General features: G+C 35.2%; 1 protein-coding gene across 1 annotated transcript; it reads right to left on the bottom strand.

Annotated features, from left to right (window-relative positions):
- Window positions 1-435: 435 nt before the first annotated feature.
- Window positions 436-5,556, bottom strand: LOC142225151 (uncharacterized). The gene is made up of 2 exons (XM_075294927.1): window positions 3,619-5,556; window positions 436-3,570 (listed from the first exon to the last, which is right to left on the bottom strand). The coding sequence occupies exons 1-2, from the start codon at window positions 5,554-5,556 to the stop codon at window positions 436-438; spliced, it is 5,073 nt and encodes a 1,690-aa protein (XP_075151042.1).
- Window positions 5,557-27,692: the final 22,136 nt, after the last annotated feature.

Here is a 27,692-nt window from a genome sequence, read left to right as displayed (position 1 = left end):
GAACACGATCGTTTCACTTTCAACACCTTTCAATAATGATTTATTATTTGCCAAACTTCAAACTTCTAAAAATACAAAGAGATGAGACAGTTATCATATATGTACATACGTATGTATATTAGCTATTGTTTACATTATTTACATGTTGATCGTTGCCCCAAAGTGTTGCAACAACAAAAACGAAAATACTGTGAGTAAAGAATCGAGAATGACATTTACGATATTGGTAGTAGGGATGCCAGTATGTGATACAAAAAATAGAGATTCAATATCAAGACTTGAATTCAAAGCAATTTCAAACAAGTTTCAAATTGAATTAAAATAAAATAAATATTAGTAAATTGAATTCATGTATACTATTTGAAACAACAAACATAATCAAAAACAATAAATCATGGTGATTTAACATGCCGGGCCCCATTGAAACCCTTGGTTTCAATCAATTGGTAATTTCGCCAACTTTGCCACTGGACGTCTGAGTAGATTAGTTGGAGTTCGCACATCTGCAACTCTAGCATAACCATCATCACCTGAGACAATGTTTGTTACACGTCCAATTGTCCATTTCAACGGTGGGACATTATCTTCATGGATGATGACCATATCATTAACCTTAAGATCTTGCTGCGGGGTTTGCCATTTATAACGATGTTGAAGTTGAGCCAAATATTCTTTATGCCATCTGCGCCAGAAGTGCGACTTCACTGCAGAAATTTTTTGCCATGATTGCAAATGAGAGACATCTGGGTCAAAATTTTTCCTCTCTGGTAAACTGAGTAAAGGGCAACCAATTAAAAAATGTCCCGGTGTAAGGGCTTGAAGATCATTCGGGTCAGTTGAAGCTGGAGAAATTGGGCGAGAATTCATAACGGCCTCTATTTCCACTAAGGCTGTGGATAATTCTTCAAATGTGAGTCGTGCATTTGGAAGAGTGCGAAACAAGTGACCCTTAGCCGATTTGACCGCCGCCTCCCATAACCCGCCAAAATGTGGTGCTCTTGGAGGGATAAATATAAATTGAATATGTTTCGAGCCAGAAAATGATTCAATTTTGGATTTTGTTTCTTCTAAGTGGAATTGTTTGTGGAATTCCTTTAATTTTGACTCAGCGCCAATAAAGTTTGTAGCATTATCGCAATATATTTTGGATGGGAGACCTCTTCGACCAATAAACCGCTTGAGAGCTGCTATGAAAGCATCACTTGAAAGGTCGGAAACGGCTTCGAGGTGGACTGCTTTTGTCGCAAAACAGACAAAAACAGCTATATACGATTTGTAGGGCGCTTTTCCTCTAATTCTGAGATACGTTGCAATCGGACCAGCAAAGTCAACACCAACAACCTGGAATGGACGAGAGCCAGATACACGATCCTTTGGCAAATTTCCCATCACCTGAGTCAAAAGCTTTGGCTTATATTTAGTGCAATGTATACAGCTATAAACCACTTGTCTTGCTAACGAGCGACAATTGATGATCCAGAATTGTTGTTGTATTAACGACACCAGAGCTCTAGGGCCAGCGTGGTAATTTGATTGGTGAAAATGGTTTATCATAACTTTAACAAATGGGTCAGATTTAGGCAGGAGGAATGGAAACTTCATATCTTCGGGTAAATCGGAATTTAGAAGTCGACCTCCAACACGAATTAATTCAACCCCATCAACTTCTTGTATGAAGAGAGCCAAAGATGATAAATGGTTGGGTAAAGTCCCAGATTTGTTTATTTGTTTAATTTCATTCGAAAAATAATGCTGTTGAATCGCCCAAATAATCCGGTGAAGTGAATGACTCAGTTCATCAGGAGATATTGTGAGGCAGTTGCTAAGTTTTTTCGACTGAAAACGGAGCATATATGAGAAAATTCTGAGGCATTTCAAATAGTTGCTAAATTTGTGAACCGCTTGAACTATATATGGCACATCTTCTTCTTGCGCGAGTAAAATTGTTTTCCTTTTTTCTATCGTCATTTCTTCTTCGCTGACATTCGGACCATCAAACGGTGGCCATTCAGATTCGGAAGATCGTAGAAACGATGGGCCATAAAACCAATTAGAATTCTCCAGTTCGATAACTGAGCAACCTCGTGACACTAAGTCTGCAGGATTTTGGTCTGTAGGTATATATCGCCAATATATATCATTTGATAAATTTTGGATTTCAGAAACTCTATTACCGACGAAAGTTGATAAAGTTGATGAATGAGTTCTGATCCAATGTAATGTAATTTGCGAGTCAGACCAAAAATTTATTGTTGAAATTGAAAAATTGAAATGATCTTTTAGTTGATTCCAAAAAATTGCAAGTAAATGTGATGCGCACAATTCTAACCGGGGCAAAGATCTTGTTTTTAGTGGGGCAACTCTAGATTTTGAAGCTACCAGATTTGTAACAACATTGCCGAATGAATCGATGCATCGGAAATAGAGACAACAACCATACGCTTTAGTAGAGGCATCTCCAAATCCATGTACTTGAAGATCAATCAAATTGGTTAAACGAATGAATCGAGAAATTTTTAATTGGGGTAGATTATGGTAATCAGCCAAAATATTAGTCCAAGCACTATCAATTTCTTGAGGCACAGATTCATCCCAATCACATTTTAAAATCCAAAGCTTCTGTAGCAAAATTTTTGATTTAATGATTAGAGGGCTGATTAACCCCATTGGGTCAAAAAGCGTAGATGTAAGAGACAGAATTGTTCTTTTCGTATTATGCGAATACGATTTTGATGGGCGAAATTCAAAGCGGAAAGTATCATCTGAGGTGTACCACGATATTCCTAATGTGCTAGTATAATCATCGTCAATTCGAACCTCTTTTATACCAGTATCAATCAAGTTTAAATTGGGACAGTTACTATGCCATTTTGAGAGAGAGAAATTTGAATGAGTCAATATTTCTGTTACCTCCTTTTTGATGAGTTGCAATGTATGCAAATCATCAGCACCAGTAATCATATCATCAACATAGAAATCTTTTGTGACAACAGCCTTGCCACATTCGTGAGAATTGGGAAATTGTTCTGCGGCATAATGAAGACTTCGTATTGCTAAATATGGGGCAGATGCAGTTCCATATGTGACAGTATTCAGGGTATATGTTTTAATCGGACTGGTAGAATGATCACGCCATAAAATCAGTTGCAAATGTCTATCATCAGGATGGACCAATACCTGCCGATACATTTTTTCAATATCGGCTGTAAGGCCATACCTATGACATCTGAAGCGCAGCAAAGTTATTAGTAACTGATTTTGAATTGTGGGACCAACCATCATGATATCGTTAAGAGACAATTGAGATGAGGATTTGCATGATGCGTCAAAAACCACACGAAGTTTGGTCGAGACACTTTGAGGTCGTAAAACACAATGATGGGGAATGTAATAGTTTGGAGAAGAAATCGATTTTTCTTCTATTGGAGACATATGTCCTAGCTCTTCATATTCTTTCATAAACTTTGAGTACTGTTCCTTCAATTCAGAATTTTTATTTAATTTTCGTTCAATAGAAAGAAAACGACGAAGAGCTATGTCTCTTGAATCACCAAGAACCATTGGGTCTTCCTTAAGAGGCAATCTCACAATGATTCTTCTATCATTTTGGACCGATACATTTTTAATGAAATGATTTTCGCATTCCTGTTGTTCCAATGAAAATGGTTGGCGTTTGCCTTCAACAGATTCTAATTTCCATAACATTTCAACATTATTATTGATTTTTGAAAATATATCTTCTGAGACAACATAACTTGTTTTTGAAGGTCGATTCAAATGATTACTTGTATATTTTCCGGAAACAATCCACCCTAACAGTGTCTTCTGTAAAGTCGGTAGATTTTCCCCAAGACGAATTTGTCCCACAGAAAGAAGTGAGAAAAATGACTCGGCACCAAGTAACATATCGATACCACGCCTACGATGGAATTCAGGGTCAGCTAATTCAATGTTGTTGGGTAGATTGAAATCCGTTATCGATAAATTCTCATCAGGATGATACCCAGTTATCTTTGGGGAAATTAAAAAATCGAGGGACAATTCGAAATTATTTAATCGAGATCGGACAGTACTTTGTGTTTTGTATGAAACTTTTACACCAGAAGCACCAATTCCCAAAATATCTATAGGATTTTTCGATTTCCGTAAATTGAGTGAATTTGAGAAAGATTCCGTTATGAAATTTACTTGAGAGCAAGAATCAAGAAGTGCTCTCCCCATTCTAAAATTCCCCTCAGAATCTCGAATTAAAACCAAAGCAGTCGCTAAAATAACATTACTTATTTGTGAGTCAGAATTTTGTCGAAATGTACCGTGAGTTGAGGCAGATGACGTAGTCGGAGTTTCTTCTTGCTCCTCTTGCTTATGTAAAAGCGAGTGATGTTTTTGTTTACAAAATCTGCATGAATATCGAGATGGACACTGCATATACATGTGTCCCTTTGCAAGACAGTTGAGACAAAGTTTTTGTTGTTTTGCTTGCTCCATTCGTTGATTTGGAGTCAAAACAATGAATCGTTGACAAGTTGTTATAAAATGACCAGATTTTGAGCAATGATTGCAAATTATTTCTTGAGTCATATTTTTCGCCAGCAATGAGTGTTGCTTCGATGGTTGATTATTATGTGAATAATTCGATGAGGTAGATGGGTTTTGTTGTTTAGATGTTCTTCGGCACTGTGCATCGAGTTGTTGACAACGTCTGTCCAACATAGAGCAGCAATCAGTCCACGAAGGTAATTTCGAGTAATCAATAAACTCATCCCATTTCTGTTTTGTTTCAGGGTCAACTTTGCTCATTGCCAAATGAATTATGAATGCGTCACAAATTTGTTCATATGAGCCAAGTGATTTCAGAGAACTATAAAGGGCTGATATAGTGTCTACAATATTTCTTAATTGCTTTGGGACAGGTTTACTTGATTTAGAAATTTCAAACATTGATGTTACGTTTTCCAAAAATATCAGTGTGTCATTATCGTACCTCTCTTTGAGTCTGTCGAGGGCACTCTGATAGTTTTCATCTGTGACTTGAAACGCTTTAATTGTTGATAAGGCCTCACCACTGAGACACGAAAGTAAATGGTTGAATTTTTCCGTCACTGGAATATTTGGGTCCTTATGGACTAAATTGTTAAAAGTATTTATAAAATTTTTGTATTCTAAATACTTTCCATCAAACTTAGGAAGTTTCAAGTTAGGAAGACGACTTGATGAGTGTTGAGGGACAGAAAAAGATTGTTCAGTAACACTATGCCGTCTACCACTACCAATCAGATCTAAAATTTTGGTCTTAATAGTGATGTAAAGTTCATCTATATCAGCCCTACCATCGTCTAGAGGAGACAGCCTTTCAATTTGGTTCTGATAATACGAAGCCTGTTTGTAGTATGACTCAATAATGCCTAATCGACATTCTAACTCAGTATGAGACAATATATTTTTTCCTTCGACAACATTTTTGATTCGGGTCATACTACCTTTCGATGAGGCACGACGCTGTTTTAATTCTTCAAGCGATGGGCTTGGCTGTGTTATTTCTTCACCGTTTGGCATTGTATATTTTTTTTTAGTTCAAAATTATGTATACAAAAACTCCGAAAATATACTTCCCAATAAATTTAAATTTCGAGACAGAATCAATATAATATGATTTATAATTTGAATGTTGTTGTAAAAAAATTCACCGAGGCAATTTATTTCCTATGTGAGGATTGCAATGTATGCGATGTGATTGCCCTTTGAAATTCCAACAACAATCCAATATGTGAAAAATCAAAATTAAGAAAATGGTGGAAATTCGATGTGGGCCAATAACATAAATGATTTTATTCGCGGCACAAAATATTACCGAATGCAATTTAAAAATGGCGTAAAATTTCCAGGGGCAAAAACAAATGTATTCCAATAACGTTGTCAGTGATTATGTAACCGCACGAATTATACAAATGGGTTTTCGTGGTACTGAGACACTCGCTACTGAATTTTATTAAATTCAGAATATTAAAAAATGTTACAATGCCACTGAATATTTGTCCTGTCACGGTCGCCAATGTTTAAGGACTGCCTGTTTTGACAGCCCTGGAATTTGTCCAATATGTAATGGGACAAATTCCTAACCCAATGGTTCGGTTTGGGTATGCAAATTGTATTGAAATATAAAATAAAACTTTACCTTGTATTTGGGCCAACTTACAACTTACAAGCTTCCACAGTTTCAGGCAACAAACAAATGGTAGTAGTAGAGCCAGCTTCCACTTTTATCAAAAATTTAATTTTATTATGGAACACTTTGGTAAGATGCTTCACTTTATGTTTCGAATATTTTCCTTTACTTTAGAAAACTCAATGTTTGACCCACAGGTATGGTACTTTCTATTTAGTTTATTTCTCTACGCAAGAGTTTTTTTTATAACACAATTGACTCAAACACCTTTTCCCATTAATTAAATGTCTCTATGAAAGAGTTATTCGAACACACTTCTAATTACTTAGAATGTCTCTATAAAAATCACTATTGGCCCACTGTAGTAAGAACACGATCGTTTCACTTTCAACACCTTTCAATAATGATTTATTATTTGCCAAACTTCAAACTTCTAAAAATACAAAGAGATGAGACAGTTATCATATATGTACATACGTATGTATATTAGCTATTGTTTACATTATTTACATGTTGATCGTTGCCCCAAAGTGTTGCAACAACAAAAACGAAAATACTGTGAGTAAAGAATCGAGAATGACATTTACGATATTGGTAGTAGGGATGCCAGTATGTGATACAAAAAATAGAGATTCAATATCAAGACTTGAATTCAAAGCAATTTCAAACAAGTTTCAAATTGAATTAAAATAAAATAAATATTAGTAAATTGAATTCATGTATACTATTTGAAACAACAAACATAATCAAAAACAATAAATCATGGTGATTTAACACCACGTATGGATTAACTTACAGTTTAGAAATTTCAACGCAATCCATGGTGTAGGGTACATAAGATTCGGCCTGGCCGAATTTAGTTACTTGTTTTATTTTCATCTATGGAGTATTTACAAACGAACACTAATATATTACAATATATACATATGTTATCTTAATATCTTAAGTATTTAATACTACTGTTATCTTTCTCTTTATATTATATTTTTCTTCTGACAAATCCAGATATTTATAGAATTTTTGGAATCCATTAGATAGTCGGCGAAGAGGATCGTTGTATTCAAAGTTCGTTTGGAAGTACTCAACTGTGTTGACCAATATTATTGGTACAATCTCAACTTCATCAAATTTATTGAGAGGTGAATAAAGCTATACATTTGAATATACATGTATTTAAATAAGTTCTCTACAATTAAAATTAAAATCGGCTAACGCCCTGAGACGAAACACAATGCTTTAAATCGGAACCAAACTGGATCAAACTTGACACACTTAAATATCATATTAAATATATTCTCTGTGGAAACTATCCAGCCAATTGAAGGAAAATCCCATTGAAAATGGGTCTAAAATTTGAAACAGTCTATCATATTTCCCCAACTTTGGTGTACGTATATATGGGAGATATACATATATAATCTGACTAAATTTGCCATGCCTAGTTAGAATAATAATTCTGCAATCTCTGCAAAATTTCACGTAAATGGGGGTTTAACTTTGGCCCCCGTGGTCATATGGGTGTAAATCGGGTGAAAGGTTTATATGGGAGCTATATCTAAATCTGAACCGATTTCAACCAAATTTGGCATGCGTACTCCTTGTGCAAAATTTGAAGCAAATCAGGGCAAACCTTTGGCTTTTGAGGCCATATGAGTCTAAATCGGGCGAAAAATATATATAGGAGCTATATCTAAATCTGAACTGATTTTATCCAAATTTAGCACACTGAATCATACTCTTAAACGTACTCCTTGTGCAAAATTTGAAGCAAATCAGGGCAAACCCTGGCTTTTCAGGCCATATTAGTCGAAATCGGACGAAAGATATGTATGGGAGCTATATCTAAATCTGAACCAATTTCAACCAAATTTAGCACAATTAACGATACTATTAAGCGTATTCATTGTGACAAATTTGAAGCACATCAGGACAAAACTCTGGATTTTTTACCATATAAGTCAAAGTCAGACAAAAAATATATATGGGAGCTATATATAAATCTGAATCACAATGGACTGAATAGTCTAAGTGAGCCTGATATTTAATCAGGCTGCCTCTTTAACTTTAACCTATATCTAAATCTGAACCGATTTGAACGAAATTTGGTACACTTAATGATACTGTTAAACGTACTCCTTGTGAAAAAAATTGAAGCAAATTATTGCAAAACTCTGGCTTTTGAGGCCATATAAGTGCAAATCGGACGAAAGATATATATGGGAGCTATATCTAAATCTGAACCGATTTGGCTGATATTTTGCAAATCTTACGAAAGCCCTAAAAACATTTGGCTGTCCGAAATTTTGAGAAAATACGTTGATAAATACGTCAATTATGACCAAATAGGTGATAAATATATATGGCAGCTAGATCTGAACCAATTTTTTTTCAAAATCAATAGCGATTATCTTTGAGCCAATATAAAACTCTGTGCCAAATTTGAGGACGATCGGACTTAAACTGCGAGCTGTACTGTACACACAAAATTACATATACAGACAGACGGACGGACATCGCTAAATCGACTCAGAATTTAATTCTAAGTCGATCGGTATACTACAACGATGGGTCTCAGACTTTTCCTTCTTGGCGTTACATACAAAGCACATCAGTTTTGGTACTTCCATTTGTGGATCCAAAATATCTCTAGATTGTCAGTTTCAGGAAAATCGTACTAAAATGCCGGTGTGTAGATGCTCAAGGGATCAAATCGATGGCATGGTTAAGGAGGCCAAAACCGAGTCCATCACCAAATAAGTCTTCGCCAAATTTCAGAACGATAGGACTATTATTGAAGCTGCAGTGTGATTGTAACATACAAACGGACAGACATCGTTATACCATATTTTAATATCTCCGTGATCAAGAAGGTTAGGGGTAGTGTTGGCCGACTATTTCAGACTCACTTAGATTTTTCAGTTCATAATGATACCGCAGTGGTGAACTTTTCTCTTATAGCTGAGAGGAATTTAGTCACGAAATTGTCGTGGCAAACGACACGGTGGTGCAAAGTTAGCATGCCCAAAGTTAGCATGAATCCCAGTTTCCGCGGACTATCCCCTCTCAGTAATGTTGGTGACATTACGCAGTGCTTCACAGCTTCTCACAGCAAAGCAGAACACTATTCGGGTAGCATTCATTGATATGAGTAGTATTACAATGGACTGACTAGTTTAAGTGTCACTAAGTAACAGGATCGCATGAAATTTGCTCTTTGAGGAGGCTCCGGAAATCGAATCTGGTCGGTCGGTGTATATGGGCGCTAATCCTAAAAGTGGTCTGATATGGCTTATTTTCAATACATTACGACTACCTGTACCAGGTTTTAAGTTGGAAACTTGTTTATTTCGAAAGTGATTTCAAAAGGCGGACGGACGTAAATTGCAAGATTGATTTAGAATTTAATTATGACTCAAACTAATTATATATGGGATCTGAGACCAATATTTCGATGTGTTACAAACGGAAAGATAAAGTTAGTATACATATGGAGGAGGGTATACAAATATATTTAACGCCTACTAATTTCTATTAAATTCTTTGCATGTAGTATCTGATTCAACGCCAAGCTTGTGCCAAACAATAATCGAATGGACTGAAAATAGAAAACATTTTCCCAAATATTGTGTCCACAGAGGGACATTGACAGATGGATTGACCCAGGACCTTATTGTAGATAGTTTTCTCAAAGACTCCGTTGACTATATGCCTTTTTTTGGGGTTTTAAAAATAGAGACAGTGGATTATTAAACCACTCACACAAAAAAAAAAATCTGATTCAATCACGAAATTAATTGATCCAATTAATTTTTAATTGAAATGTCTTCAATCACAGAAATGATAGTATCAATTAAAAAATTAATTGAAGGTCAATTAAAAAGTTAATTGATCCAATTAAAAAATTAATTGATACTATTATTTTTGTGATTGATTTTTGTTTCAATTAAAAAATTTGTTGAATCAATTAAATTTTTAATTGAATATTTTTTAAAACTCAATTAAAATTTTAATTGGAAAAATTTTCGTGAAATTTTTTTGTGTGCGTTCTCAAGTCCAGGTGTAGGGTAGTGAATTTTTGCCATTTATAAATTCTAGAAAAGCGTATGAACGCTTTGAGCAGGTGTGCTCGCCTTTGATTACGAGAGCTATAAAATTTAAAAAAAAAAATACACAAAAATATTTTTCTCTATCTATGATTAACCAAAATGGCTCCAATTCTTCATATCTAGGCTCAATAAACTAACTTAATTATTAAAAATATTTTTATTATACACATTTTAAAATACTTAAATAAACATCCATCTTTGCTTTATATTTCGGTTAAATGGGAAAATATTGTATATATATCATCTTGTGAAATATCTTCCCACAGAAAGAAAAGAGTAAATAATATTTACAGACACCATGAAAAAACAACAACAACAAAGCAGCCAACCTCTGACTTCTGCAACTGACTCTGACATTATGGGAAATAATTCATTTCATATCTTAGATGTTCTGTGCAACATTCTTTAGCTTTTAACACAAAAATCTTTGCCTTGGATTTATCTACATTTCATATACAGGGACTACGACGATTATCTTTGACTTATATAACCAAAGAAAATTCATTTTTGCTTTGCTGTAGCCAAAGAAAGAACGAAAAAGCAACCTCAAAACTCATAACTCTTATCAAAAATTTATGAACTGCACAAATGTGGCAATTGTTGTTGAGATTTTATTTTTCCTCTTCTTGCTGTTTTTTTTTTCTTTGGGCAAAGGATAAGGTTTTGCTTCTCACCACATTCTTCAAGTATTTCAATTCTAATGTTGTTTTTTTTTTCTTTTCAGGCGGTAAATTTAAACTACAAATTACAAGTCATCCATCTTCAAGTTTTACGACATCATTTACCAAGACCTTTTACAAGGGAATGGATCAGAATTTTGCGGTGGCTTTTCGTACTTTCGTATAGAGGATTTCATGGATGCTGAATAAGGGAACATCTTAACCACTGCAGTAACTCTCAATGTATTGAGGGAGGATAACATATGTATGCTTTCATATGAAATTGGTAAGAGTATAATAAAAGAGAAAATCGTAAATAAAATGAGAAATTTTCTAAGAATTATTTTGTTCTATTAAAATTAATCCCAACAAAAATCTGAAAAAATGAAGTTTGGTGCCTACAATGTATTTGTCAAAACAACCATATAACCATCTACATCTGCTTGTAGAGATCTTTATGTGATTGACTTTAAATTTGGCACAGAAACGTTTGTTTTTTAATTGAGGGCCGATTCCGATAGATTTTGGCAGAAGTAGTTTATATTTGGAAGCTAACGCCAAGACAGAGCAGTCTGAGATCCATGGTTTGGTATACCTATCATCTTAGAATCAAAATCTGAGTCGATTTGGAGATGTCCGTATGTCTATCTGTCCGTCCGCCCGCCTGTCTATATATGTATATTTTATATATACAGCTCCGAGTTTATGTTCAATCGTCCTCAAATTTGGCATAAGGTCTTTCTTTGGGTTAAAGACAATCGCTATTGGTTTTTAAAAAAGTCGGTTCAGATTTAGATATAGACACCATTTATATATATCACTGATTAAAAAAAAACGTATTTAAGAACCGATCTTCTTCAAATTCGTACATATGAATGTTTTACAAGCCTCGTAGAACTTGAAAAATGTCAGCCAAATCGCTTCAGATTTAGATATAGCTCCCATGTATATCTTTCGCCCGATATGCATTTATATGGCTCCAGAGACCACAATTTCATATTGATTTAAATTAAAATTTGGAGAAATAAAACTAAACTTTTGCATAAGGAGTGCAACTGATGGTATCGTCATCAAATTTGGTTGAAATCGGTAGAGATTTAGATAAAGCCCCATATATACTAGAATAATTTTATGAGTGATTTACCTATAGAACCTGACTGAAAACATGAATATGGTTAAAATCGAGTGCGTTTTAAAACTCTTACCACCAAGGATGTCACTAAAATTACAAATGAATTCATCTCGTAAGCATTTTATGTTCGTAAACGGGATTATTTTCGCGAGCGTGTTTTTCCGAAATTGCAGTGATAGTAGAATTAACATACTACTACAAAGAATAAACGATTTAAACAAGTATATAAGGCCGTAAGTTCGGCCAGGCCGAATCTTATATATTCCCCGCTATGGATTTGATCCGGAGATCAAATCTGAGGATCTATTTATAAGGGGGCTATATACCACTTATTATGGACTGATATGGACCAATATGAGCGTCGTTTTTAGAGACCACATACTAACTCCACGTACAAAATTTCAACCGGATCGGATGAATTTTGCTCCTCTAAGAGGCTCCAGAAGCCAAATGTGGGTTATATATAGTCAATATACTTACACCAAACACAAAATTTCAACTGAATCGGATGAAATTTGCTCCTCCAAAAGGCTCCAAAACCAAATCTGGGGATCAGTTTATGTGGGGGCTGTATATAATTATAGACTGATATGGACCAATTTTTGCATGGTTGATAGGTTAGGTTCGGTGGCAGCCCGATGTTTCAGGCTCACTTAGACTATTCAGTCCATTGTGATACCACATTGGTGAACTTCTCTCTAATCACTGAGTGCTGCCCGATTCCATGTTAAGCTCAATGACAAGGGACCTACTTTTTATAGCCGAGTCCGAACGGCGTTCCACATTGCAGTGAAACCACTTAGAGAAGCTTTGGAACCCTCAGAAATCGAACCTGAATTGAACCCACGAACTTGTGTATGCAAGGCGGGCATGGTCACCATTGTACCACGGTGGCTCCCTTGCATGGTTGATGGAGATCATATACTAGCACTACGCATCAAATTTCAACCGAATCGGATAAATTTTGCTCCTCCTATAGGCTCCGAAAGTCATATCAGGTGATCGGTTTATATGACGCTATAACAGGTTGGCTGATAAGTCCCCGGTCTAACAAAGTAAACCACATTTTTTTGTCAAAATTCGTTTTTATTATTCAACATAGTTCCCTTCAAGAGCGATATAATGATTATAACGACCTTCCAATTTTTTGATACCATTTGGGTAGTACTCCTTCGGTTTTGCCTAAAAATAGGCCCCAGTTTCGGCGATCACCTCTTCATTGCAGCCAAATTTTTTCCCTGCAAGCATCCTTTGAGGTCTGAGAACGAGAAAAAGTCGCTGGGGGCCAGATCTGGAGAATACGGTGGGTGGGGAAGCAATTCGAAGCCCAATTCATGAATTTTTGCCATCGTTCTCAATGACTTGTGGCACGGTGCGTTGTCTTGGTGGAACAACACTTTTTTCTTCTTCATATGGGGCCGTTTTACCGAGATTTCGACCTTCAAACGCTTCAATAACGCCATATAATAGTCACTGTGGATGGTTTTTCCCTTCTCAAGATAATCGATAAAAATTATTCCATGCGCATCCCAAAAAACAGAGGCCATTATTTTGCCAGCGGACTTTTGAGTCTTTCCACGCTTCGGAGACGGTTCACCGGTCGCTGTCCACTCAGCCGACTGTCGATTGGACTCAGGAGTGTAGTGATGGAGCCATTTTTCATCCATTGTCACATATCGACGGAAAAACTCGGGTGTATTACGAGTTAACAGCTGCAAACACCGCTCAGACTCATCAACACGTTGTTGTTTTTGGTCAAATGTGAGCTCGCGCGGCACCCATTTTGCACAGAGCTTTCGCATATCCAAATATTGATGAATTATATGAACAGCACGTTCTTTTGATATCTTTAAGGTCTCTGCTATCTCGATCAACTTCATTTTACGGTCATTCAAAATCATTTTGACGATTTTTTTTGCTGTTTTCATCGGTAATCACCTCTTTCGGGCATCCACTGCGTTCATCGTCCTCCGCGCTCATTTCACCACGCTTGAATTTTGCATACCAACCAATTATTGTTGATTTCCCTGGGGCAGAGTCCGGAAACTTTATATCAAGCCAAATTTTTGCTTCCACCGTATTTTATTCTTCAGAAAATAGTATTTTATCAAAACACGAAATTCCTTTTTTTCCATTTTTTTCACAATAACAAAAGTTGCTTCACAGAAGACACTCTATCTCACAAACTAATTGACTTACAGATGTCAAATTTTGACACGAATCATTTGAAGGTTGGTACTATATAAAAATAATATGCATTTAATACCATACCAGGGACTTATCAGCCAACCTGTTATATAATTATGGACCGATATAGACCAATTTTTGCATGGTTGTTACATACCATGTTCTAACACCGCGGACCAAATTTCAACCGTATCGGGTGAATTTTGCTCTTCCACGAGGCTCCGGAAGTTAAATCTAGGAACCGGTTTATATGGAGGCTATATACAATTATGGACCGATATGCACCAATTTTTGCATGGTTGTTAGGGACCATATAGTTGCACCACCTACCAAATTTCAAATGGAGCGGATGAGTTTTGTACTCCAAGAGGCTTCGCAGGCCAAATCTAAAGGTTGGTTTATATGGGGGCTAGACGATATGGCCCATTTGCAATACCGTCCGACCTACATCAATAACAACTACGTATGCCAAGCTACCAGTCGATAGTTTGTTTCGTTCGGAATTGTATCAATTAACTTTTTAATTGAAAAAATTTTCAACTTCAATTAACTTTTTAATTGGAAATTTTTTGGTGATATTTTTTTCTGTGTACTTGTAATTAGGGTAAAGACTAAAACTTTGGAACCGATCATGTTTGTTTTCAGTGTGGAATGTGATATTTATCAGTTAGAACATTACTAATATTGATTTTCATATGAATTCCCTTTATAACGATTTTCTTCTTAAGTAGAAACATGAAGGTGAGCAAGAATATCATGAAAATAATAACACTTTTATTTAATTTTAAAAGAAAAAGAAAATAATTCAACCAGATATTTTTCGTACTTCTTCCATACGATTTGTAGTGGGTGTCGCTTTCCCTAATTTTTAGTAAATTCCCTACATATACTCCCGCAACTGCCTCACAAAAAAAAATTAAAATGTTATGACATACTTCCTGTTTATTCCTTTTACCCCCACCTGACAGGATCTTGTTCAACGTTAGAAATAAAAGCTGGTTTTGATATCAAACCTCAAGCTATACAAAAATTGTTTTGGTGTTGGTTCTTTCAAGGTTTCTCTTCATTCGTGATGATAAAGTTGGTAGGAATTTGCTTACCTTTAGTTCCATTTAGATTTGCCTTTTGCCTGGCCCACATATTTTTTCTGCTACTCAACTATTTTGTTTTTGTTTCTTACTTTTTCAAAGAACTGGAAAATGCCATCATCCGCTTTCGGTTATTTGTCTGTACAAAAACAATACAAAAATGCAAAAAGGTTCAAACAATAACGGAAAACGAGATTTATTCTTGGTAAATATCTTGAGGTCATAAAATGTAAAATAGAAATTGCTCGAAAATATTTTTTAGTAGGTGGATTTACTTTTTGTACTGCGAAAATTTCATTTGTTAGGTTTATTCCATCAAGTTGAAGTATGTGAGAAATACTCAAACAATAACGAAATTGTGACCCTTGGCTAGAATTGTAATAACTCCTTATTATAATTTTTCTAGTCTTCCGATTCTATTTAACATATTTAAGTTCTTCCAAAGGCACAACTTTAAAAATCCTTCCAAAAGATGTTCATTACTTTAACTACACAGGATGTTCTTTTAATTCAAATTTTTATAACTTTTAATTCAATATTTTAAATAGGTAATTTAAACTTGTTTGTTTCAAGTAGGTTAAAAACAGAGCAAGAATTAAACCAGTAAGGAAAGTCTAAAGTCGGGCGGGGCCGACTATATTATACCCTGCACCACTTTGTAGATCTAAATTTTCGATACCATATCACATCCGTCAAATGTGTTGGGGGCTATATATAAAGGTTTGTCCCAAATACATACATTTAAATATCACTCGATCTGGAAGAATTTGATAGACTTCTACAAAATCTATAGACTCAAAATTTAAGTCGGCTAATGCACTAGGGTGGAACACAATGTTAGTAAAAAAAAAAAAAATATGGGAAACATTTAAATCTGAAGCAATTTTAAGAAAACTTTGCAAACGTTTATTTATGATTTATCGCTCGATATATATGTATTAGAAGTTTAGGAAAATTAGAGTCATTTTACAACTTTGCGACTAAGCAGTGGCGATTTTACAAGGAAATTGTTGGTATTTTGACCATTTTTGTCGAAATCAGAAAAACATATATATGGGAGCTATATCTAAATCTGAACCGTTTTCAACCAAATTTGGCACGCATAGCAACAATGCTAATTCTACTCTCTGTGCAAAATTTCAACTAAATCGGAGTTAAAAATTGGCCTCTGTGGTCATATGAGTGTAAATCGGGCAAAAGCTATATATGGGAGATATATCAAAATCTGAACCGATTTCAACCAAAGTTGGCACGAATAGTTCCAATGCTAATTTTACTCCCTGTGCAAAATTTCAACTAAATCGGAGTTAAAAATTGGCCTCTGTGGTCATATGAGTGTAAATCGGGCGAAAGCTATATATGGGAGATATATCAAAATCTGAACCGATTTCAACCAAAGTTGGCACGCATAGTTACAATGCTAATTCTACTCCCTGTGCAAAATTTCAACCAAATCGGAGTTAAAAATTCGCCTCTTTGGGCAAATGAGTGTAAATCGGGCGAAAGCTATATATGACATCTATATCTAAATCTGAACCGATTTAGCTGGTATTTTGCAAGTTTTTCGAGACCCATAAAATATTCGGATGTACGGAATTTGAGGAAGATCGGTTGATATACACGCCAATTATGATCAGATCGGCGAAAAATATATATGGCAGCTATATCTAAATCTGAACCGATTTTTTCCAAAATCAATAGGGATCGTCTTTGAGCCGAAACAGGATCCAATACCAAATTTTAGGACAATCGGACTAAAACTGCGAGCTGTACTTTGAACACAAAAATACATCAACAGACAGACAGACAGACAGACGGACAGACAGACAGACGGACAGACAGACAGACGGACATCGCTAAATCGACTCTGAATTTAATTCTAAGCCGATCCGTATACTAAAAGGTTGGTCTATGATTACTCCTTCTTGGCGTTACACACAAATGCACAAACTTATTATACCCTGTACCACAGTAGTGGTGAAGGGTATAAAAAAGTATATACGGCCGTAAGTTCGGCCAGGCCGAATCTTATGTACCCTCCACCATGGATTGCGAATTATTTGGGTTGTGGTATCTTAAAACTTCTTAACATTATTTTCTAAATTGTGAGTTAGTCCATACGACGTATATATTAGACAAAAAAGTTATGTATAGGTAAGTCTACAAATAATTACGAATCGATATGGACTTTTTGCACGATACGTAGAGAGCCAGAATTGAAATATGGGGGTCGCTTATGTGGGGGCTATATACAATTATGAACTTGATATGGACCAATTTTTGTGTGATTGGGGATCGATTTATCTGAGGGCTATATGTAACTATTGACCGATATGGACCTAGTTGAGCATGGTTGTTAACGGCCATATACTAGCACAATGTACCAAATTTCAACTGACTCGGATGAAATTCGCTCCTCCAAGAGGCTTCAAAACCAAATCTCGGGATCGGCTTATATGGGGGCTATATGTGATAATGGAGTGATATGGACCACTTTTAGCGTACCAAATTTCAACCAGATCGGATGAATTTTGCTTCTCCATAAGGCACCGGAGTTCAAATCTGGGGATCGGTTTATATGGGATCTATATATAATTATGGACTGATATGAACCAATTCCTGCATGTTTGTTGGATACAATATACTAACATCACGTACCAAATTTCAACCGAATCGGATGAATTTTACTCTTCCAAGGGGCTCCGGAGGTCAAATTTGGGTATCGGTTTATATGGGGCCAATGTATAATTATGGACCGATTTCGACTAATTTTTGCATGGGTGTTTGAGGCCATATACTAACACCATGTACCAAATTTCAGCCAGATCGGATGAAATTTGCTTCTATATATAATTATGGACCGACTATATATAATTATGGACCGATGTTGACCAATTTTTGCATGGTCATTAGAGACCATATACTTACACCATGTACCAAATTTCAGTCAGATTGGATGAAATTCGCTTCTCTTAGAGGCTCCGCAAGCCAAATCGGGGGATCGGTTTATATGGGGGCTATATATAATTATGGACCGATGTGGACCAATTTTTGCATGGTTGTTATAGACCATATACTTACACCATGTACCAAATTTCAGCCGGATCGGATAAAATTTGCTTCTCTTAGGGACACCGTAAGCCAAATCGGGGGATCGGTTTATATGGGGGCTGTATATAATTATGGACCGATGTGGACCAATTTTGGATGGTTGTTATAGACTATATACTTACACCATGTACCAAATTTCAGCCGGATCGGATGAAATTTGCTTCTCTTAGAGGATTCGCAAGCCAAATTTCGGGGGTCCGTTTTTATGGGGCTATACGTAAAAGTGGACCGATATGGCCCATTTGTAATACCATCTGACCTACGTGAATAGCAACTACTTGTGCCAAGTTTCAAGTCGATAGCTTGTTTCGTTCGGAAGTTAGCGTGATTTCAACAGACGGACGGACATGCTCAGATCAACTCAGATTTCCACCACGACCCAGTGTATATATACTTTATGGGGTCTTAGAGCAATATTTCAATGTGTTACAAACTGAATGACAAAGTTAATATACCCCCATCCTATGGTGGAGGGTGTAAAAATCGTACACATTACTTAAATTTTATCGAAAAAATGTCAATCCTTTTTAGAAAAATTACGAATTTGTGAAAATATAAAGCAAGCATTAGAATGCATTAAAAATCATAAAAATTATAAAAAATATTTATTATTTAAGAAAAAAATTTTTTCATAAAAATTTATATCCATAACACTAAATTGAAATCACACCTTAAGAAGTGATGTAAATTCAGTGCAACGACTGTTGAAATGGTGGACATCCATCCTTTGACAAGCCTTTATTAAATTCATCGCTTTTGGGCCAATTTTGCACTATTTCCGAATCTAAAAGGAGATTTTCACAAGTGTTTGGAGACGCTTTATTGGTGGGTAAATACGCATCAATGTGGACCACTTCTTGTTTGGTTGTTATAGAGTTGTTACAGGGCACATACTTAAACCACGTACAGAATTTCGAACGGATCGAATTAAATTTGCTCCTCAAAGAGGCTCCGGAACCGTGCTCGCTGCGCCTTCTGAAGCATATTTGTAGGAAAATATTACGTTAACTTAGGCATCTTTCGAGCCGAAAATAAATTCGAAAAGGTTTGAACTCTTTTAAAGCGTAGGATCAGGAGAAGTCTGGCATTAAAACTGAGAAGAGGGTGTTCCCTTTTGACGGATTTTTTTTAATTATCTCACTTGTTCTGTATTCAAGTCGTTGGACTTGAATGCAGAACAAGCGAGGTTTCTCAAGTGGAGGTAACCTTCTTCTCAATATGCCTGAATATTAAGCATCATATTTCAACATATAAAGAATATAAGTTTTCCGCCCAATAAATCGGAAAAAAGAAAAGTACTTAAAAATTGAGCATGTTAACATTTGTTAAAACAACAGACTCGGAGAACGTGTCTTTCCCGAACATGCATCAGAAAATGTAGTATTTACCCTCTACTTTGTCTGTCAATTTCATGTAAATTTGAGTTGTTTACTTAAAAAAAAGCTGACAGAATGTTGTGCTAAAATCATTAAATTATGCATCGGGTTCGAATTTATGGGCAGCCTTCTACTTTCAGTTTTCAAACAATTGGGCAAACGAGAACTCTCTCCTGCGCTCCTTCCCGATCAGAAAACGGAAAATCACGTAACTTATATTCATTTCACAAACTACCCAACGGTCCCCATATATTTCAAGTAAATGAACGAAGTTTAGATTTTTAACTATTCCCCTTTCCTAAGCAGATTTCGAAAAATCATGTACTCTGTATAAATGAATTCACCTTCTCCCACGTTCCTTGTTAATTTTAAGTAAATAACAAGTTAGCTGATAAGTCCCCGGTCTAACAAAGAAAAACACATTTTTTTTGTCAAAATTCTTTTTTATTATTCAACATAGTTCCCTTCAAGAGCGATACAACGATTATAACGACCTTCCAATTTGTTGATACCATTTTGGTAGTACTCCTTCGGTTTTGCCTCAAAATAGGCCTCAGTTTCGGCGATCACCTCTTCATTGCAGCCAAATTTTTTCCCTGCGAGCATCCTTTTGAGGTCCGAGAACAAGAAAAAGTCTCTGGGGGCCAGATCTTGAGAATACGGTGGGTGGTGAAGCAATTCGAAGCCCAATTCATGAATTTTTGCCATCATTCTCAATGACTTGTGGCACGGTGCGTTGTCTTGGTGGAACAACACTTTTTTCTTCTTCATATGGGGCCGTTTTGCCGCGATTTCGACCTTCAAACGCTGCAATAACGTCATATAGTAGTCACTGTTGATAGTTTTTCCCTTCTCAAGACAATCGATAAAAATGATTCCATGCGCATCCCAAAAAACAGAGGCCATTACTTTGCCAGCGGACTTTTGAGTCTTTCCACGCTTCGGAGACGATTCACCGGTCGCTGTCCACTCAGCCGACTATCGATTGGAGTGTAGTGATGGCGCCATGTTTAATCCATTGTCACATATCGACGGAAACACTCGGGTGTATTACGAGTTAACAGCTGCAAACACCTCTCAGAATCATCAACACGTTGTTTTTGGTCATTTTGTGGATTTTTTTTGATGTTTTCGTCGGTAACCACCTCTTTCGGGCGTCCACTGCGTTCACCGTCCTCCGTGCTCATTTCACCCCACTTGAATTTTGCATACCAATGAATTATTGTTGATTTCCCTGGGGCAGAGACGGAAACACATTATCAAGCCAAGTTTTTGCTTCCATCGTATTTTTTTCCTTCAGAAAACAGTATTTTATCAAAACACGAAATTCCTTTTTTTTCATTTTTTCACAATGACAAAAGTTGCTTCACAAAAGACCCTAGCAAAAAAGCGTCGCCAAAAAAGTGATGAAAATGTTCTTTTTGGATCCGGAAGTAGTGCAAAATTGACGCAGAAGCGATGAATTTAACATGGGCTTGTCATAGGACGGAAGTCCTCCATTTCAACAGCCGTTGCACTGGATTTGCTTCACTTCTTAAGTGTGATCCGATTTCAATGTTTTGGATGTAAATTAAAAAATTCTGTGATATTTTGTCAAATAAATAATTTTTATAATTTTTATTTTACTTTTAATGGATTCTAACGCTTGTCGGAAACGTTTGACCTCAAATATTTTCAAAAATTCACTATTTTTTCAGATTGGATTTAGCATTTTTTTCGAAAAATTTTAAATGATTTGTTCTATTTTATGAATTCTTACTCTGTTTTTGACGTATTTGAAACAAAAAAAGTTAAAATTACCCATGAAAAGTATGAAAAAACCAAGTTTTAAAAAATTGAATTAAAAGAACTTCCTGGGTAGTTAAAATAAAGAACATCATTTGGAGTGCATCTTCTGGAAGTGCTTTTAAAGTTGTACCTTTGGAAGAACTTCTAATTTTTTTTGCTGGGACGCTCTATCTCACAAACTAATAGACTTACAGACGTCAAATTTTGACAGGAGTTATTTCAAGGTTGGTACTATATAAAAACAAATATATAAAGCAGTAAGTTCGGCCGGGCCGAATCTGAATCAAATATTATAGTTTCCTGTGAAAATTTCGGGGGATTGGATGACAAGCAGATCAGTTCAACCAGTACACTTCCCGAAGATAAACTCAAAGATTTTACCTATGAAGACTAGATCAGATTCTGGATTTATAAGAACCATATTTGTTTGAGTTTTAGAGGAATCATAAACATCGTGTGCAAGTGTGCAAGAAAACGATGAAATAACGCCTTGATTTAAAATCTAACATCTGCAGATTTTTACCCCCATTAATTAAATGATTACCAGAAGTAAAATCTGGAAACTCAAATTCAGTTTCAAGCAATTTTCATTATCAGTGCACATGGACCGATATTCACCATTTTCGGTACACCTCTTTATGTTCCTAAAATTCTTCTAGATTTAAAATTTCATGCAAATTTGAAAAAACGATGGTTTCTAAAAGCCCAAGAAGTCAAATCGGGAGATCGGTCTATTTGGAAGATAAAAATTACACGCCATTTTCGGCTTTCATATTTAAGGTCCTAAAATACCTCTAGATTTCTAGAGGTATTTTAGAAGCCTAAAAAATAAAATAATTTCTTGCACACCTATTTATATTCCTAAAAATCTCCAGATTTTCGATTTCAGGAAAAGTGGACAACAATTACGGTTTCTAGAAGCCCAAAAAGTAATATCGGGAGATCGGTCTATCTGATGGCTATATCAAAACATGGACGTATACTCACCATTTTCGGCATACCTTTTTATGGCCCTAAAATACCTCTAGATTTCCAATTTGAGGCAAGTTGGATAATAACCCGGTTTCTATAAGCCCAAGAATAAAATCTGGGGATCGGTCTATATGGGGGCTATATAAACAAATGGTCCGATACTCATCATTTGCAGCACACCTCTTTAGGGTTTTAAAATACCTCTTGATTTCTAATTTCAGGCAAATTGGATAAAAACTACAGATTTTAGAAGCCCAAGAAGTAAAAACTGGAGATCGGTCTATATGGAGGCTATACCAAAACATGAACCGATACTCACCACACTCACTCACGGCACACCTCTTTATTGTTCTAAAATACCTCTAGATTTCCAATTTCAGGCAAATTGGATAAAAACTTCCGATTCTATAAGCCCAAGACCCCATATCGGGAGATCGGTCTATATGGGGGATATACCAAAACCTGGACCGATACTCACCATTTTTAGCACACCTCTTTATGGTCCTAAAATACCTCTAGATTTCAAATTTCAACCAATATGGATAATAACTACGGATTCTAGAAGCCCAAAAAGTAAAATCGGGAAATCGGTCTATATGGGGGCTATACCTAAATATCAACCGATAGTCACCATTTTTGGCAAACCTCTTTACGGTGCTAAAATACCTCCAGATTTCCAATTTCAGGCGAATTTGATAGAACTATCGATTCTAGAAGCCCTAGAAATATAATCGGGAGATCGGTCTATATGGGGGCTATACCAAAACATGGACCGATACTCACCATTTTTGGCACACCTCTTTGTGGTCACAAAATACCTCTAGATTTCCAATTTCAGGCAAATTGGATAGAAACTAAGGTTTTTATAAGCCCAAGACCCCAAATCGGGAGGTCTGTTTATATGGGGCCTATATCAAAACTTGGACCGATATAGCCCATCTTCGAACTTGACCTGCCTGCAGGCAAAAGACGAGTTTGTGCGAAATTTCAGCACGATTGCTTTATTATTGAAGACTGTAGCGTGATTACAACAGACAGACAGACGGACATGGCTATATCGTGTTAGAATTTCTCCCTGATCAAGAATATATATACTTAATATAGTCGGAAATCGATATTTCGATGTGCTACAAACGGAATGACAAACATATTATACCCCCGTCACCATTCTATGGTGGTGGGTATAATAATATGCATTTAATACTAGCGACGCCATCTATGTGTCAGACCGGGGACTTATCAACCTGTTACTTGTTTTAAATACAGATGTGGATAACAGCCTTAACCTTCCTTGTAAATTTTAAGGAAATCTCGGAGCTTTCCTTCAAGTTTCAAAGTGCGGGGAAAAGAGAAGGTCCCTCTCTAACCAAATATCTAAAAATGAGTTACACCATATTGATTTCACAACCTTACGGGCTTTGTAAATTTCAAGTAAAATTGAGAATTTGTGTTTTTTTCCGTTTTAGAGGAGGTTCAAATTCGAAAAATGATGTAACGTATCTTTGTGTAGATATTGCCCTCAGCCTTCCCCGAATATGTCAATCAAGCCTAAGTTCAATTTTGAAAAAGCAGGGACGGGGGAAGCCCATCTTCCTCTGTAAATTTTTAGAAAATTAGAAAAAATTAATTGTTTCACTGAATATACTTACAGAAGGTCTCCCTGTGTTCTTTTATTTTTCCCCGACCAAATATTAAAAAATCAGGTTCCCCATATACATTTCATAACATTCCCCAGATTCTCCGTAAATTTCCAGTAAGCAGGATAATTTTTGTTTTTTCACTGGAAAAAAAGTCGAGTAAATGGGAGGTCTCCCTCCTCGAACAAATATCGAAATGCAAGCGCTGCCGATTGTTAAGGTATGGAGCACCGTAACGGGCGGTGGTCATTCCTCGCTTATGTTCATCGACCGTGGGTCACAATGAATGGCGAATGTTATAGGGAAAATGCCAAAAAGACAGCATTGAAGTGCTGAACAGACAAACATTTCGTCCGCATTCCGGCAGGACTCAGCGCCATTGCACTCAGCAAGCGCCAACCAAGAATGACTTATAAAGAAGCTACCTCGCTTCATTGCTACCGCACAATGATTTTTAAAATATTCGGATTTCAATTCGTTGGACGATTATAGAAAATGAAATGATATGTCCTATCCTGGAACTCAATTTGTTGATATAAAAAACCAAAAAAAAAAATCCAATAGTATTGTCATTGATGCAAAGTGTTGTAAATGACTCCACATTGATTTTAATGACGTGTCATTGACCCATATCATCCTTCCATAATTGGCACATATAATAACTTATGACTGCACTGCAATGGTGACATAGATTGCCAACTCTCTTAATTTCTCACATATATCCTTAATAGTGATTTCGATTTCATTTTATTTCAAACAAGAACTTAATGAATTCCATACGAATGTATCTTCTGGAGCAAATGATCGATCCATCATGTGCTATGACAGCGGCTGTCATCCATATAAAATTGAGTCAATTTAAAAAAACTTAATTAAAGTTAAATACATTGCACGGAAACACAAAATGTAATTGGAATATTAAAAGCAATTCAATACTTTTCCATAATAATCTTCGATTGTGCAACAAAGTAAAATCTCCAATGAAAAGTATCCTTGCAAAATAAAAACGACATCGATGCAATTCGATTAAATACATCATCAGCTTTAAATGAAAATAAAAGGCCATTTAGCATTCCTGAAATGCCAGCCACAACTTTGCAAGCAAATTAAAATTTCATCATTGGAGAAATGAAATCACCTCAAGTTCTTTGTAGGAAATTCAGCAAAAGTAGAAATGTACACATTAAGCATCCTTAATTCTCTTTTGTATACGAAATGACCCAAATTAAAAAAATAAAATTGTATTTCGCATTTTCCCCTAGTACATCTGTTCAGAATACTCCCAAAACTCACACTCCAGTTACTAGGTTTCTTGTGCTCGGATTCACTTCATTCCATGGTAGAGGATTGATTGTCGGCAAATGCCAATATAATTGGAACGACAGTGACAATATGAACGACACCACTACTATGGCGCAACGACAGCACAGGTCATTGCAGCCAACTGTAATCATAATACCGCTGACATTTAAACCCAAGCGCATTTAAGAGAAATTCAAAAAAAAAAAAACAAAAAACGACGGAAGGAAATATTGCACTGTGGTATACGAAAATAGACATTTTGACTTACATTACATATTTCCATAACATTTAGAAAGGTAACAATAAAAAATTTTTGAGTCAGCTATGTCACATACCAATCCGCATGAAACATCGATCAAAATGGTGGTCTTGTTATAGTAAATAGACGGATAGCCATTGCTAGGTCGTCTCAAGAGTTGAAACTGAATATTAGCATTAAAATCAAGCATGAAAATAATCTCATGACCACTTAGGTTAGGCTAGGTATAGTGGCAGACCGATATTTCAGGTTCACTTAGACTATTCAATCCATTTTAATGCAACATTGGTAAACTTCGATCCTTGACAACTTGCTTGATGTGCATGAAAATATACCGATTATATATAGTAGTTTTGTCATTTCGTTGAAATATAATATAATATGTGAACCCTGGAAACAGAGATGGCACTCTTCTCTAGACGAAAAAATATCATTTGATACAAAGCTCCCGAATTTCAAGGGACGAAGTTGAGTCACTCGGAATCAACAATATATTTGGGAGTTATCTTGGATTCTAAGCCGACCAAGCAGCTATAAAGGCCTTGGCAATGTAGACCTAAGGTCCAAGGTAAATTAATGGGAAATGAAAAAGCACATATACTGGCTAAGGAGGACACTCGTGGAACGTACAATGTCCTTGCAGACGTTTTTCCTCCGCTGTTTTCATATCTTTACACGATTAGTAAATTTTTGGAAATACAATTAGGACAAACTTTTCTATAGAAATAAAATTTTGACAAAATTTTCTATAGAAACAAAATTTTTAAAAAATTATAATTTCTACGGAAACAAAATTTTCTACATAAATAAAATTTTGACAAAATTTTCTAAAAAATTAAAATTTTGACAACATTTTCTAAAGAAATAAAAATTTTACAATAGAAAACTTTTTTCTATAAAAAAAAAAAAAAAATTGACAAAATTTTCTATAGAAAACAATTTTTATTCGTTTTGTTTGTTATTGTTGGCTTCTCTTCAATCGTTATTATTGTTTTTGATCTCAGCTTAAAGCCATGCATTGACTAAACTACAAGTGTAGCTTAACCAACAGAGGAAAAGTATGCTTGTCAAATTTATTTGGGCAAAGCCCTATAGACTGCAAGATGGTTGGATGTACAGCTGTTTCGGAATTACCACATTCCTCATCAGCATTCTCTACTTGCAGCAAAACTATCAACCAATTATCAGAATAAATTCGGGTAATTCACTCAAATGTTGACAAAATTTTCTTTAGATATAAAATTTTGACAAAATTTTCTATAGAAATAAAATTTTGACAAAATTAAATTAAATTTTGGCAAAATTTTCGATAGAAATTAAATTTTGACATTTTCTATAGAACTAAAATTTTGAGAAAATTTTCTATAGAAATAAAATTTTGAAAAAATTTTCTATAGAAATAAAATTTTGACAAAATTTTCTATAGAAATAAAATTTTGACAACATTTTCTATAGAAATAAAATTTTGACAAAATTTTCTACAGAAATAAAATTTTGACAAAATTTTCTACAGAAAAAAAATTTTGACAAAATTTTCTACAGAAATAAAATTTTGACAAAATTTTCTATAGAAATAAAATGTTGACACAATTTTCTATAGAAATAAAATTTTGACAAAATTTTGACAAAATTTTCTATAGAAATAAAATTTTGACAAAATTTTCTATAGAAATAAAATTTTGACAAAATTTTCTACAGAAATCAAATTTTGACAAAATTTTCTAAAAAATTAAAAATTTGACAAAATTTTCTATAGAATTAAATTTTGACAAAATTTTCTATAGAAATAAAATTTTGACAAAATTTTCTACAGAAATCAAATTTTGACAAAATTTTCTAAAAAATTAAAAATTTGACAACATTTTCTAAAGAAATAAAATTTTTACAAAAGAAAACTTTTCTTCTATAG

This window comes from Haematobia irritans, chromosome 2 (assembly GCF_050003625.1).
Source record: "Haematobia irritans isolate KBUSLIRL chromosome 2, ASM5000362v1, whole genome shotgun sequence".
Classification (NCBI taxonomy): domain Eukaryota; kingdom Metazoa; phylum Arthropoda; class Insecta; order Diptera; family Muscidae; genus Haematobia; species Haematobia irritans.
Note: the sequence above shows the minus strand (reverse complement) of the source record. Positions and strands in the feature narration are given on the sequence as shown.

Bases quoted from the DNA above. Each gene is read 5' to 3' on its own strand.
- LOC142225151 (XM_075294927.1), bottom strand. From the start codon at position 5,556: ATGCCAAACGGTGAAGAAATAACACAGCCAAGCCCATCGCTTGAAGAA. The intron at 3,571-3,618 runs GTATCGGTCCAA...TTGCCTCTTAAG, and splicing joins AAAATCATTTCATTAAAAAT to GAAGACCCAATGGTTCTTGG.